The sequence below is a fragment of the Plectropomus leopardus genome, chromosome 6 (assembly GCF_008729295.1).
Source record: "Plectropomus leopardus isolate mb chromosome 6, YSFRI_Pleo_2.0, whole genome shotgun sequence".
Taxonomy (NCBI): Eukaryota; Metazoa; Chordata; class Actinopteri; order Perciformes; family Serranidae; genus Plectropomus; species Plectropomus leopardus.
This window is the reverse complement of record NC_056468.1, coordinates 1528138-1544822: the sequence shown is the minus strand read 5'-3', so window position 1 is coordinate 1544822 and position 16685 is coordinate 1528138. Positions and strand designations below refer to the sequence as shown.

The window sequence follows — 16685 nt, the reverse complement described above, 5'->3', positions numbered from 1 at the left end:
TGGATCAATATTCTAGTGGAGCAAGGAAAAATAAAGAAAAAGGACTGTGGGCCTATAGCCAATAGAAATGGATTGCAATGCTACTTAATTTTGCTGAGCAGCTGTCACTGTCAACAGAAGTGGAAACCACAGGATGCGGTGACCTGAATAGAGCAGGTGGAATGGCACCACAAGGATCATGCAACAAATTTGTATCTCAGAAGCCTATTCTCATTCCCAAGTCATCAATGATGCCACTTGATAAGTGATTTATATAGATAAAAGAATATTTGGAAATAAGAGATTTTAAATCGACAGATAGAATGTTGTCGCACTAATTTCAAACACTGTAATTAACCAGAAATCACAAAACCTCTACAAAAGTTGAGTGTGAAAAAAATAAAACAGCAATATTTCATCTGATTCATCCAATTAAAGGAAAAACTTCACTCTTAATTTGCTCATCATGGTAGTTGACCTTATTTATTATTATTTTTTTATTATTATCAATGATGAATCCTATATGCATGATAAAGTTTGTTATGGGGTTCCACAGAGCCCTGTGCTCGGACCAGTTCTATTCACTTTCTCTGAGGTAACAATATGAAAAATAACTGCATAAACTTCCATTTTTTGCAGATGATACACAATTTTATCTATCAATCAAGCCTGAAGTAAGCAACCAGTTAACTAAACTACAACCATGCCTGAAGGACATAAAAACCTAGATGAGCTGCTGATGTTAAATATTTATATTATAGATATAAAATGTGTGTGTAGTTGGTACTCAGGGTGATCAGCTGATGATCGGTTGATCAGAGTGGCATCCAGTAGCTTCATACTTCTGCACAAACCTGCACTGTTTTCTGGACCATTTTATGTCACCTTCTTGTCCCAAAGTGTAAATATATATTCTGCCCATCATACCCACTCCCTGCTCTTCCTGTGTTACTGCCCAGGTATTCTCAGCACCTCCAGTCATCTAATAACTCATCACAATGTCTGACAGTAAGTGGATTAATTGTTATCCCTGGTCAACTTTAATGTCTGCTGCAGCGTCACGTTGACACAACACGCTGCTGGATGACGCATCAGCCTCATCAGGCTCAACATGGGGGTGGGGGGGGTAAACACAGACAAAGACAGAAAGTCATGTAGCCATGTATGTATTTGCACTAAGTATGTAATTTAGTTCTATATGATAAGATGATAATCTCTTACAACCATGAGTCTAACTCAGTGTATGAGAGTAACCTTGTTAGAATTCGGCATTTGATCACATTTCACATCATTCCTAGTCAGAAATCTCACTGAAGACATCATTCTGTGTCAGAAACAGTACTTTAATATAAAGACAAAGTGTTGCCTAATAGATGTTTCATTTTGAAAAAAAAAAAAATAAATAAATAAAGGACCATAATTTTTAACATAATCATCTTTAGAAACATTATGACAGAGGCCATTCCTATTTGTTTGGTTTCTGCTTATGACCACTGTTTCTGTGTTTTTGTAGGGTGATATGATCTGATCTTGAGATCATATATATATATATATATATATATATATATATATATATATATATATATATATATATATATATATATATATATCATTCATTCTTTTTTTTCAGTCTCACAGCAGTTTGAGCTCAAGGTAATTTGTATTCTTTTTTACGTTAGAAAACTCATTTCATTCACAGAGAGAAAACTACTTTGGTATCACACATGCACAGTAACAAATAACAAAAGAAACAAGTCAGACTGGTCACAGCGGACAGTTTATGAAATACATATTGCCGCTATGTTGCTGATACCACATATTCCCTTTTTCTGAAAATGTTCACCTTTTTCACTTGTTCAAAGGTTAACAGCCCCTTCATTTCACAAATATTACAACAAATTCACAAACCCAGTCAACCACAGAATTTATACATTTCTACCCTGTAATACAACCCAAAGAAGTGAAATTAGCGCCCCCTCTGGTGGAGGACAGAATAGTTTGCATATGACCATTAATCGTTGCAGTTTCATGTGCTTAATGTTATTTAGCTGAAGCATTTGCAACAAAATTCCTTGTCTAGGTTAAGAAAATGATCATGATTTGGCTTAACATTTCTAAATGTGACATTTATTGTAACAAAGTATGTCACATTATTTACATTGTTAAAATAAATAAAATAAATTACATTGCTGACCTTGACTTTTGGTTTCACAACAAGGCATGAACACAACTCTCCTGGGTGAAAGTCCTGTGTTTACATGGCCCATAAACCTCCTGACCTACTATAAGCAAAGTTAGGGCCTCTTTACACCACGTTGCCTGTGGCTCCTGTACAAACTGCTATGAGAGGTTACCGGCTAAAAAAAAATGCAAATACAAGTTGTAATTTCTGCTTGTAAATTGCCTGTGAAGTCATATTTTGGAGGAGGAAAGTCTCCAGTCCATATGTATGTTCCAGTGTAACTGTTCATTCAAGAAAAACCTCAATCCCTCTCACTGAACTAAAGTTGCATGTGTTGGCAGACAGTGTGAAGGTGCATGTGTATGTAATCCTACCTATTGACCCCATCTATGCACTTGCCCTCGTTCAAACAGGGGGTGCTGGCACATTCGTCTATGTTGACCTCGCAGTCTTGGCCTTGGAAACCGGCCATGCACTCACACGTGTACATGGCGACGTGGTCTCGGCAGGTGGCGCCGTTCTGGCAGGGATGCACCTCGCACTCATCGATCTCCACCTCACAATTAATCCCTGCAGGGGAGCGGGGATGGCAGTGGGCCAGGGAGTGAGATTGGCAACACACCTAATTATCTTAGCACACATACAGATACAACAGAATAACAGTGCAGCTGCCAAGAAGTCAGCTGCAGATGAAGGACTGCAACACACACTAATGCTGCTTAAAAACAGACAGGCAACCTCTTTTCATACAGTCCCTCCTCAGACAGAACCAATTGAAACACCAGACCCTGATGATGACTTTAAGTTTCTAGAATTTCACAACATTTCTGGGATGGGATTTTAGGAACTTTCTCAGATTTTACAACAAGTCTAGGATTTTGGAAAGTATTTCAAATATTAGGATATCTGTCAGATATTTGTGAGTTTCTCAGATTTCTAAGATTTGGGGACATTTTTGGATTTTAGGACATTTCTAGGATATTGAGACATTCCTGTAATTTTAGGACATTTCTTGGATTGTAGGATGTTTCTCAGATTTTAGGACATTTCTAAGATTTTAGGATATTTCAGGATTATAGAACATTAGTGGGATTTTAGCACATTTTTAAGATTTCAGTACATTTTAAGGATTTTAGGAAATTTCAGGATTATAGGACATAGGTACTAGGATTTTAGGATGTTTCTCGTGTTTTAGGAGGTTTCTAGAATTTCATGATGTTTCTTGAATTTCAAGACATCTCTATGGTTTTTGGATATTCCCTGGAATTTAGGACATTAACAGAATTTTAGGAAACTTGTAGGGTTTTAGGTGATTTTAGGACATTAGGGCCTCAGCTAGGACCTCTGTCGGTGGATGTGGGGATCCTCCACTGGCACTTTGTTTATAAACAAGCCCAACTTTGATGCTGTTTTATGCATTCTGGCATCTTATGTATACTAAAAGTACAAAAAAAAATTCCCGGTGTGGATCATTCGTTGTCCTAGTTGTAACTCTAACTTACTACACACAGTGGCTTACCTTTGAAGCCCAGAGAGCAGTCACAGCTGTAATGATCCACTTCATCCTGACATGTGCCATTGTTCTGACACGGTCGGGAGGCACACTCGTTGATGTCCAAGTCACAGTGGTAGCCTTGAAATCCAGGCACACAGAAACACTGGTAGGCATTAACCCCGTCTTTACAGATGGCTCCATTTTGACAGGGTTCAGACTGGCATTCATCAATGTTTTCCTCACAGCTCTTCCCCTGGTACCCAGCCGCACACTGGCACCTGTGCCCAGTGTCAGGGATGTCCTCACAGGTGCCACCATTATGGCATGTTTCCTCTGAGCAAGTGGTCACATTATCCTTGCAGTCCTCCCCTCCCAACCCCAGGGGGCAGTGGCAAGAATAGTTATTGACTCTGTTGACACAGTATGACTGGATGCCTGTGCAGGGGTTTCTCTGACATTCATCTAGATCTTCTGTGCAGTTGAGCCCTGTGAAGCCGTCCGGGCAGTGGCAGGTGTACTCATCAGTCCCTGGTGTGCTGGTGCAGTTGGTGCAAGGTGCCATGATACAGGCGTCATACAGCTCATCACAGTTTTTGCCCATGTACCACACCGGTCCTTTAGGGCATAGACACACATAGTCACCCAGGTGGTCCAGACATGTGGCACCATTACTGCAGGGAGATGACAAACACTTGTCTGCCGCTGCTGTGCACAGGAGGCCTGGGAAAGAAGACAATAATTGCACCATTAATGCAATTAATGGTGCAATAAGCAACATTTTTCTTTAGTAGAATATGTTGAAGGTTGAGTTCATTGAGCTTTTGTGCATTTTTTACTGTTTGCTTCACTTTCAGGCAGTTGTCTTTAGTCTATAGTCTTATAGCAGCTATGGAAACAGATATATTTATCCAAGTTGGTGGAGACCAAAACGGAGCTAAAAGGAGAGTATATGGATGCTGATGGTAAATGGATCTGCGCTTGTTTAGCCCTTTTTTAGTTGTGAGACCACTCAGAGTGCGTTCGCACTCGAGTCACATGCAGTCATTCACACACACATTCATACACTGGTGGCTGAGGCTACCATACATGCCACCTGCTGCTCAGTTTTTAACCTTCCATACATTCACATACTGATGGACAGCCATCAGGAGCAATTTAGGATTCAGTTTCTTTCCCACGGATACTTCAACATGTTGGCCAACCTTCCAATTAGAGGGTGGCCATCTGAGCCACAGCCGCCCCATATATTGCAGTAACATTTGCCAAGAGGCCAGAAACCCAACTCTGTGTCTGTTGGAGGTGTAGATAGGCAACTGTTGCATAACATGTTAGTGAAATTATTTTTTTTATGTGATAATATGCCAGTGTTATGTTTACAGTTTGTTGTGCTGCACCCACATGGTAAATAAACTCAGTTAATGCAGGCTGAAATAAAGACCTTTTTTTTCTTCCGAATAGTACATGAAAATTTTGTGTGACAAGCTGTTATCTCTGTGCCTGGTTAACAATAAAACACCAGGGCTGGTATTGTGTTCACCTTGTGAGTCTCTCTCTCTTTCTCTCTCTCTCTGTGTGTGTGTGTGTGTGTGTGTGTGTGTGTGTGTGTGATCATGTCGTCATGATGAAACCAATCGTAGTGGAGTCTACCACAGCAGTTGTTGCAGTGTTTTTCTACGTTTATGTCTGTCTGTCTGTCTGTCTTTCTGTAGACAGATTTTTTCAACGTGGTAGCATCAAAAGTGTGCAAGATGTAGTCATAAAACACACAGGTGAAATAGTATGAAGATGGGTATGTTCCAAGAAAGGGCACCACAAGTAGGAGGGTTGTTGACAGTAGAGAAGCAGCCATCATAAATCATTAATGTGGTGGTGGTTTGGTGAAAAAAAGGTAAAGCCTGCAAACTAACTCCATGCCTCACAAGTTTATTTCAGACAGTGTTTCAGTCCTGCTTGGATCTTCGTCAGGTAAAATGTTTGCAAAGATGAAACCTTTGACCTGACGAGATCCAAGCAGGATCAAATGTTGTCTAAAATAGACTTGTGTGGCATGAAGTGTGCAGGCTGTACCTTTTTCCTAATGTACAGTGTTAACTACCTTCTTTTAACATGGTGCTATGGTCCCGTTGCAAGATGGTCTTCAGTTTGAATGATCAAAAGTCTGAGAAGTTTACATTCCCAACGATGGCTTAAGACAAGAGTGCCATCAAAATAAAATTGAACTTCATTAACGCATGAGGAGTGGCCAATGTTGGGGATTAGTACATATAATTAAATTACAAAAAAAAATGGAATTGTAATCAATTACTGAGAAAAAGTATGTAGCCAGATTATAGTTACTAATCTTAATGCCGGTGATTAAAAGGGGGTTACATCTGAATATGTTGTATATATATATATATATATATATATATATATATATATATATAAAACGAGAGAGAGAGAGAGAGAGAGAGAATAAAACATTCACTCTGTAGCTTTGCATCTTTTCATCATACAGGAATGCCTTCTTTTGGCATAGACTATTTCCAGACATTTTTCAGCTTTATTGCCCAGTTGAAAACATTTGTTAGAAGAGTAATCAAATGTAAATGGGCTGTACTTGTATAGCGCTTTTCAGGTCTTTTGACCACTCAAAGCGCTTTCACACTACTAGTAATAGTTACATTACTTTGATTAATTAATGATTGCTAGCTGTATTATTTATTACATTTTAACACATTATATATTATTACATTTTGACAGGCTAACTAGTAATCTGTAACCTATTACATGTCAAAAGTAACCTTCTCATCACTGAAAAACACTAAAGTAGTTGTACCAGTAGTTGAACTAATATGTCCCCAAGAATATAGGTCATCGGACATCTTCAAATATTTCATGTAACATGAAAGTACACCCTGTGAATGAGAACTTCAGTAAGAAGTGAGTGAAAGAACGGCATGCCAACTGGCTCCAACAATACACTGCCCTTTCCTCGTAAGCTTTAGCTGCATTACCCCCCGGCTTATACGGTGGTCTACCTATAACTCTGACCTTAAGCGGTGCAAAAGGTGACAAGCCCCTCTTTCCTCTGGACTTATGGTCACAACAGATGGTGTTAAAAGTAAACTTATTACTTGACTAAGGTAGCAGCTGTCAGGGTTGTCAATGAAAGTTCCTACCACTGCTGCTTGTACACAGTTGAGAACTTCTCGCTGTGATGTGCAGAACAACAGTGATATTACTGAAAAGGCAGTGATTATCTTAGAAAAACATTACTATAAAACATGAACCACATAGTTGCTTCTTTATTTCAGTCTGACGTCTGTCCATCTGTCCAACACACTGGTTCAGAGGTAGATAGTTTAAAGAAGTAATTCACTGTTAGACAGATGGGCTTTTAATGAAACTGGGATGTCTCTGCAGTAAAAAGATGTGAATACCTTTGACAAAGGTCCTACATGACCAGAGAAAAGAGAGACTTTTGCTAAAGAGGTAGAAAACCTACAAGTACCAGAATGCACTGCACCACACCAGACCAATGAAAGCTGCTGGGTGGGTGACATTATGCAAACGTGTATGCGTAAAACAATGGCAGCGGGCCGGTAAGAAACTATTAAACAGTAGGCTAAAACATATGTCTGAAATCATTTGAGGAGAGAAATAAGCAACTCAGTGACAGAATCTTGGTTTATATTTGATCTGTGCTTAGTTTTACTGTTTGATATCTGTTTTTTATACCTCAGTTTTCACTGTGCAGGAAGCCACGTGCTGCCCACTACCGGCTTACAAACTCTAGCTATTACTGCTAAACAGGGCAATAAAATATGTTTCTGAAAACATCCGAGGTGAGAAATAGGCAGTGCAGTAAATAACCTTGATTAATATTCAATCAGCACTGCCTAGTTTTACCATTTGCTTGGATTTTGGTCTGAGGTTGAGAGAGACAGCCACTGTGTAATTCGAACCCTGCACGTATGTGTGTGTCATGTTGAAACTGACGTCACTGAAGTGTCCCACGCCCTTGCTATAACAACCCAGCTACACTGAGGAGGTACTATCTTCTAATGGAAAACGACCCCCAGAAAAGTAACTGATACCAAAAGTGAGTACAGTAGAGTAGAGCCGGTACCATGTAGTGGAAATGCACCATTAGAAACTCTATGAACTTTCCTTTTGAGTGGCCCCAACATCCAAATGTCAGCTGTGTACTAAAGGTATCTGATGGTTGAATTGAAACCTGTTGGGTTAATTCTCTGTCCATAGAGAATAAATCCGACTGGCATGGCCTTTTTCATTAGCATCTCCATCAGACTAAAGTTCTGACTTCACACAATACACTTCCTGAATGCTTCCACACTTCACAGGAGGCGAACCTTGGAGAGATGAATGGGATGATGGTACTGCGGGGTGCTTCAGATAAAATCATCGACAAACAATGTGTTCCTGTGCCAGCAAGTCATCAACAAAAACATCCCAGCAACAATGTGTTTATATCTTCTCTGCAACACCTACATTTCCCACTCTATCCACTTTAACACCCCCAGTTCCTCTCACAAGCATCTGCTATCACTTCCTTCCTTTGCTCTAACACCAACTCTACCTCCTCTCATCAGTCTCTCACTCCTCCCACCTGCTTGATGCTTTTCATCCCTGTGAATCCAGAGAAGTGTTGTGTTGCTTGTGCTTCCTCTGTTTTAATTTGAATGCTGGAAATGAGTCCAAACTCAGCGTTTACAAGCTGATGTTGACACTGTTAGAAAGAGGTGAAGTGATCAGACCAGTAAGTTTATGATGACTGAAAAAGAAATGTTTCCTGTTTATTTTTGGCTTTTGAAAAATGTCTGAGCTCTTATTGGAATTGTTGTTTAAGACCTGGACTGAAATTGCAAACTTTTGAAATCAGGTTTCAGAGTGTAATTTTCTTGAAATGCCACCCCTCAGTGGCGAAATAAGTTTTGGGGATTCATGTACACGAGGCACGTTCTCACTAGGTTATCAACGAATGAATGCATTCTTCTTTTATGAATGCATTCTTTTATAAATTTCTATTTTTGTTAGTAGGGTCGTTCTCATCTAAACATAGCCTAAAAGGCTCAGTCTATGAATATCCCAGTGGCACACTTGACACTCTACTCATTGAGGTGGGAGGGATACATGTGATTCAGTTGTCAACAGGTCAATGATTAAAAAAAATAAAATAAAAATTTGCTAACTGTTAATTATTCATCTCACAGTTTCTATACATTTAACTATAAACCCTATGGCACTGCTCCACAGAGAACCGTCAGAGAAATTTCACAAGTTTGTGTGGAGGTGTGAACATGTTGATAATAACACTGCAAACTGTGTTTAACAGAGTTTATACAATAATAGCATGACTTTTTTCTATGCAACCTGGATCAACCATTTTTAAAAAGTGAGCAAGATGCTTTCACATGTGTTAATTGACCTAAGATTCATGGTAAAGGTGGTTTGTTTATGCAATTTTCTTCCTCTTTATCTCATCTTCAAACATGTCATTTCCTCAGTCTTGCATCACCTCCTTCTTTTACCTCCCCCTGTTTGCTCTTACATGTACTGAGATCATCTTTTACTTTTTCTCATTGTTGTTTTCCTTCACCTCCCTGTCTAAGAGAACCAAAATCCTTTTCCTGGATTGGCATGAGGAGCTGAACTCAGTCAGAATCATGCACTTTGACCTGCGCTACTTGTAATCTCATGAATCCTGACCAAGAGTGAGGATCTCTTCACTCTTCACCGCTCACTCCATCCAAACCCAATCAACACTTCACACATTCCAGGGCGCTGATAACAGCTCCCCCCTGCCCCTCCCCCCATCTCTGAGCACTTCATAGATCATAGTTATGGCCAGACAGCGGAGATCCCTGACACTGACTGGTACCAGCAGCTCAGTTGAGCCGTAACACTGAGCAGAACCTCTGACTGTTGGTGGGTAGAATGATGTCAGGATCAAACTGCCCTCCAGAGACCTCACAGACTCTTCACAGGGCTTTGCTTTAACATGCACACACCACTAGTCCCTATTGCTTCATCCCTGTTTGATGCAGTTTACTTGTTATATTAAATCTATAAGTACGAGTCACATAAAAATTTCTAGTAAAAGTTGCTTAAATAAAATTGTGTCTGTAACTTAAAAAAATTGAGTTGGTTTTACTTAAAATTTTCATTGGAATTATTTACACTAATCCTTATTTGTACACTGTAAAACCTCATAAGTTAATATAACTAAGTAACTAAATAACTACTAAGAATTGTTGAAACTGATTCCAATGAAAATTTTAAGTAAAACCAACTCAATTTTTTTAAGTTACAGACACAATTTTATTTAAGCAACTTTTACTAGAAATTTTTAAGTGACTCGTACTTAATTTTCTAAGCCAAAGTAACATCACCGAAGCACTATTCATTAGGTATTTGTTTTCCCATTACAAAAAAGTATAAATTTAAAACATTGTATCGCCTTTGAATCAAAATATTAAATTTTACGTAAAAGCATTGTTCACTTTAAAATTACTTAACTATTTTAAGCTCAGTAAAGCTGTACAAACTCCTCTGTAATTGAAACCATTGCTTAATTTTAACACAAATTGGATTTTCCAGTACTTATTTTAAAAAACTGAATACATAAATTGCAGTTACAAGTAGCTGCATTTTACCAATGACACGTCTTTGTCTGAGTTTAACATAGGCATACTATCTTATTTATCACTTCTGGAACATGCGCAGGACAATCCAGATCGAGAAACTATGTTGAAAATAACCAAACAATAAGTAGTATGCTAAAAGATTTTCGTAGTAACAAAGAACATTCTGGGGTTAGTTTTAGTAAAAGTAGGGACAACATAAATGTTTAACTTTAGTATGTGGACTTAAGCAATAACAGCTTTTACTCAAATATACTTGTTTAGTTTTACAGATTAGTGTGTACATTCAGTTGCCCCTGTGATAAATGAGATGTTTCTATGCTTCAGTTCTGAAGTTCATTGTTGTCAAACCATCCTATTATGGACACTATATGCAGACCAACTCATGCACACTTTCTATCTTGCAAAAGATATGCATTTATTGCAATGTTTCAGTAACTAGACCTTCATCAGGCAAAATTTCATGTTGTGAGATAAAGTTTTCACTGCTCATCAATCTGAATGGCCCATGCCTCCTACTGAGGTTATTTTATCTGTTTGCAGCAGCAATGTTTAGGAAGTAACATTGTTTAACTGTTAGGCAGGATCAAACAGAGCAAAACCTCAAACTAAACTTTGGCAAAATAACCGCCTTATTTTCCTTTTTTGCAAGATAGGTAAGAAATGAAGTTAACCACCTCAAATGCTGCGTTACAGCCATTTGAAGAATAAACCTGAAGATATTCTGGAGCTCCATTGCTGTCCACAAACTATTAAAAATAACATCACTGTGCCCACTGTAGCACCGTCTGACATTTTCCTTCATTACCATGAACACACAATTACACATACACTCAACAGGTTTACATGATGTAAAAAAAAAAGGTATATTATTGTGTTAGTTCGACTAAAACTGCACTTTTAAAATACATGTAAACATTTTTGTCCCACTAAAATTGTACTAAGTCGAATTTCTTGAAGTCTGACTAACACACCCAGATAATGCCCTTGGGGGTCAATTATGTGTATGCCTCAATCAGACCTCAACTAGCCTTGGTGTTCTATGCATGCTCCAAAGTACCTGCGCCAGGCTTTGACCCGGAAATTGAACAGCATAAATTCATAGAAGAAACCCAGGTGAAACAAAAGAAGAAGAAGAAAATAAAACAAGATGAAGGTACCAAGTAAAGGGAGGAGTATGTACGAAATGTACAGCACAGAAAAGTTGTCCATGGTTTCACTATTTGACTTGCAAACCATTTGCTGTTCACTAACTTGTTTGATATGTGACGTAATAGGTCAACTGAAAGAAGGTCCAATAGCAACTAGCTGAGTAATTATGTAAATACTTCTGTCAATGAACCAGTTCCACAGCCCAAAAAGAAGAAGAAAAAAAATTTTGTTTTGAGAGAGAGAGAAAGTTTTGAGATGTATGTCTTCACTAGAAACCAACAGGCTTGGGACTGAGAGCCACTAGACAGAATAGCGAAGTCAGAAAGTATTACGACTACAACACATTTTTGGTTATGATCTTTCCATGGGATTTGTTGACGATAAGAAAAATATAACTCTGGACTTGTTTTGAAATATGTCAAAACCTAAACAAATAGTAATTTGGGAGAACCAAATTCTTAAAGTTGAGAACAGTCTTAAAAGAACATGTCTAATCAGATTTTCTTAAATGAGATGGTTCTTTTTTCACTTTTGGCAGGTGCTACAGGCAGAGGGGAGAGCGAGAGTGTTTACTCCAAGTCATGAAAACAGTGACACAAAGTGAACAGAGAGTCTCGCTGCAGGGTAGAGGAAGCAACAGAGCTATGAATCACAGAGAAAGGGAAGTCCCTGACTCACACACTCAGAGGAATTTTATTGAACCACTACAAGAGACGAGCAGCTCCGCCTAAATTCATCTTTGTGCTCCAAAGGCTCCTCAGCAGGTGGCTGCTGTGCTTTATACGAAAAAAAACAGCAATCCTCTCCGAATCAGTCACAGTTACACACAGAGCCAGGCCGAGCGGCACATCCTTTTGTCTCCTGTGAGCTGCTGCATAGACTGCTTCATCTCTCACACAACGGCTTTATCGAGTTTGGAAACTCCAAATGTGTTTTGTCTGGTATTAAGAGTAACGAGGAGTTAAGGAGCTATCAGCTAGCTCTTTCCAGTGATTTGAAAGCTTTTTATGTTAAAAAAGTACAATACCTTTTAAAAACTGGTTCAGCTTTTGCATATATTTGCCATAGATTAATGTACCCTCATATTTCTCAGAGTCCTCCTCGATTTAATCTCAGTTTTAAAGCAAAGGCCCAGGATGCACTTGTCTCCTCTGTGTGTGTCATCTGGAGATGGCATCCTTTAAAGGGACAGTCCCTTATAGGGACAGATTTTTTTCATGTGAAATTGTATTGGATACTTATTGATAGTCAGTATGTTAAATACAGTAGTTGTCAGTCAGCATGTCCCCCAGGTTGGAGAAGCAGGCAATGTACTGCTGTGGAGGGGTTAGCTCCCAGAATTTTTTTTAGCCACCTAAAAAGTTCTACCAAAAAATGTAAAAATCCATTCAAAGGGCCGTTTACGTTTACTGTTCTTGAATGAAGTATGAAGCAGATCCTTTGAGAATGGAGATGTTATGGCTGCACTTCATGCATGCGAATTACATTTAAGACATACAGCCATGCATAAGGAGAAGGGCAACATAAACAGCAGTGGCAGATCACCAAGCTGTGTTTGTGCTGCTGACTCTAATGAGGTTCACGTGTGTGCGTTCGCCATCATCTTCTTGTCTTTTTATACTCACTGCTCTGTCTTTATGTGCAAGTGTGTGGTCTTCTTCTATGGTGTGTCATTACAAAGTTTCACCGTCAGCTACTGGCCTGGCATGCATACTACAGGGTTTTCATGTCTTTTTACAGATCTGTGAACATGAGGATCATTTTCACAATTTTATCATATGAGTGCAGATTTTTTTAGAAACACAAAGGAAAGACTTTTCTATTTTTAGTGGGGCCGTTCTTGTCTAAACATGGCCTAAGTGTACGCTATATTGAAAATATTTTCACTGCTGTACTTTAATGTCAGTGATTGTAAACAGGAAAATAAGTCAGTAATTAAGCTGTATGTCACTCTTCAAAACTAAACTCCACTGAGACAGTGATTTTACATCTCTGAACACAGGAGCTGCTGGTCACCTGTTGCTCCATCAGTTACTTCATATTGTTGTTGTGTGACTTTAGCATTAGTTCACATTCACCAAAGTCACACAATATCACAAACTAACTGTTTGTTAGTTTGTGTTATTTGTGTTATTACAAACGCTTTCAGTTGATAATAACACAAACTAACTGATGGAGACAGCAGTAGACCAGCAGCTGCTGTGTTCAGCAAGATGTAATTACTGTTCAATATGTCTGGTGGCTTTTATGAAAGCAAAGATGGGGGACTGAAGCCATGCTCCCCCATTGAAATGGGCTGTCTAACATTAAGATAATGTGGTGGAAATATTCTCAATATAGCATACACTTAAATTGACATGTTTTTTTTTTACATGGACTTTTTTGTGTCTAAAATAGGTTATGTTATATATGTTATGATCCCCATCTAGACCAATGCATTGCTTGGCTTCCGTGTCAGATTCCAGCCTGCTTCTCCAAACTCAGGGTGGGCCGACTTACATCTACACAATGTAATAAACTGACTATGGATAAATACCCCACATAATGCCACTTTGAAAAAATCCAAACTATCTCTTAAAACAGAGGAGTTCCTATGAGCAATAAGCTGAATCTCTCCACTGATTTTAAAATGTTTTGCCTTAAAAAGTGGAATACTTATTTGTACTAGGGTTCAGCTTTTGCATATATTTGCTATAGACTCATGTACCCCCATATTTTTGTGTGTCATCTTGATATGATATCTGTTAAGAGGCTCATGAAGGATGGCTCCTCTGGTGTCTTTTGTTTTTCCTCAAACAGTTTTTGTTTCGGCTTGATTTCATTCAAACTAACAGTCCTGCAGTATGAAAACCTTTCCCACTCAAATCCAGACTCTGCTCAACTTTTGAAACTGTTTCCTCGTAGTTACTTAGTTGGTAAATGATGTACTTTTTTTTTAATTATAAAAGAAAGGCATCCTTGTCTTCACAGAGATCTGTGTACTGTGCTTCTGCACTCTTTTTCTTTAAATCCTCAAGAGCTCAGAGTGCCAGGTCTCTTGCCATGCTCCCTATTACCCATCACTCCTTCAATTCAAAGCTAAGACAAAAAAGCTGTGTAGCAGTGCAGCCGGACGCTCAGCTCGTTACCATGGTGATCTCCAACAATGCCACCCTCAGCCAATCCCTGCTGCTGGTGCGCCACTGTTTAAACGAGCTTCAGACGCCTCACACAAATGACGGTCGCGGGAAAAATGGGTCAACAGGGTTTTATAAAGTGGTGGGGTCGAACAAGAACCCCCCAACACAGACACACACACAGAAAAACACACACACACACACACACACACACACCCTGGGACCAGCTGCAGATTCATCGCACATGAGGGACTCACAGGGAAACCAGTGTGGTCTCCACAACTGACCCACACATAAAAATTGAAACTGGTATTAAAAGATGCATTTCTTGCTTGCAAATAACTGTAAAATGACAGATTGAGCATTATTTGATGGGTCCATCATTTCTATTAACTTTTCTAGAGAGTTTCCTGAAAATAACTTTTTTATTTAGTTCTAATTACAGGTAAAATCTACGTTCCATCATTTAATTTTAGCTTATTTCTAAGTTTTTACCCATGTACTTTCATTTTCATATGTGCAACAGCAAACTGGCTTGATTTCTTTCAGAAACATGGTGAGAAGACAATGAGCAGCTTAACAAGAAATGCCCCCCAAAATTAGCAAGAAATTAGTTAAATAATAAAACAGTTACAAGAGGATTACCTGACAATAAGCAAAAAAACAAACAAATAAATAAACAAAAGAACAAAAAAAAAGAAAGAAAATTAGCTCATGGTGTGATTTTTTCTGTAACATAATTAGAAATATATAATAGGAAATATAAATATAGATTTTTCAGTTGTTTTTTTTTTTTTTTTTTGATAATCTATATCAAACATAATTCTAATAATCTTCCCACAGCTAAATTTCCAGATATTTTCTTGTCACCTTTTACACTTTGGATTTTTGTTGTTTTGTTGTTTGTTTTTTTTTGTTGTTGTTGGTTTTTTTGCAATTTGAAATTTGAAATTTGCCAAGTAGCTCATAGCCTTTTTCCCAAGTTTTCAAAAAAAAATCAAACAAGTGCGCTCAGGTTATAGTGGTTTAAATGCTTGAGAAAGGCACCTAAATGCAGCACAACATAACTTGTGTCAGTCCAGGTTCTAAAGGGTTAATTTGAAGAATATGAATAAATATTTGAACACTATTTACATGCACCCTGTTTTTAAAATTATGACTTTTATTATTTGTATAGACATGTAAAATAAATAAAATAATGGGTTATCAAACTATCTTTACCATCTTTACTTCTGTGAGAAGGTCCATCAGTAAGCACACATCAATACATGGACATGCATATGAATATATACTGAAAAAGCACATTTTACACTTCACACACAAACAAGGACTCCACCTTTATCTGTGGATACATGTGTGAATTGTTTGTTTTCTCCCACAGTTCCTATGTTTTCCACAGATATATAGGTGCTGTGTTTCTAAAGAGCACATGTTGCACTCTGAGCCTTACCCAGTTTGAACATCATCATGGTGATCAGCACCGTCCTCTGATATCTGGACCAAACTCTTCCAAACTCCATGATGAAGTGGCTGCTGAGGTTTCCATTCAGTGTAAAACAATGCTGTCAGTCCACATGTTCTCCATCCAGCACGCTACAGCGCTTCATCAGCCTGCTCACACTGAGCTCCAGCACCTACATGCCTGACCACTGGGACTCTGCCTCTCAGTGTGTGTGTGTGTGTGATGTGTGTGTGTGTTTGGATGTGTGTTTTGGAGTGTGTGTGAGTCACTTGGGAGACCAAGCTAGGCTGAAGTAAAGCAGAGTAATCACCCCAGCAGCAAGTGAGGGGAGGAAAACATGAGCTGGAGTCTGGATTGGACTCATCCTGACACAGGTTCACTGACTGAGTGAAAATCCCACACATGAACGATTTTAGGCCTGCAACTACCTACAGCAAAGACTTCTCTGGGTCATTTAATCAGCTGATTATTTTCCATAGAGATAGATTATTTTCTTGGTGTAAAAAATGTCAGAATATACTCAATACACAAGCCAAAGCTGTTGCCGAAACCAGAACAGCGAAAAAGTCTTTTCCATTGAGAAACTCTGTAAGTGCATCCTTTTGATGTTGTTTAATTGTTGTTAATGACTTTATCAGTGAATTAACATGAC

General features: G+C 38.6%; 1 protein-coding gene across 1 annotated transcript in view; it reads right to left on the bottom strand.

Annotated features, from left to right (window-relative positions):
- The window catches only part of LOC121944829 (protein crumbs homolog 1-like), a 36229-nt gene extending 20134 nt beyond the window's left edge, over window positions 1-16095 (bottom strand). Inside the window, exons 1-3 of the mRNA XM_042488745.1 lie at window positions 16022-16095; window positions 3681-4376; window positions 2536-2731 (exon numbers count right to left, since the gene is read on the bottom strand). Of these exons, the coding sequence (XP_042344679.1) occupies window positions 2536-2731; window positions 3681-4376; window positions 16022-16091 (962 nt within the window). The 5' untranslated portion in view covers window positions 16092-16095. The remainder of the gene's footprint in view (window positions 1-2535; window positions 2732-3680; window positions 4377-16021) is intronic.
- Window positions 16096-16685: the final 590 nt, after the last annotated feature.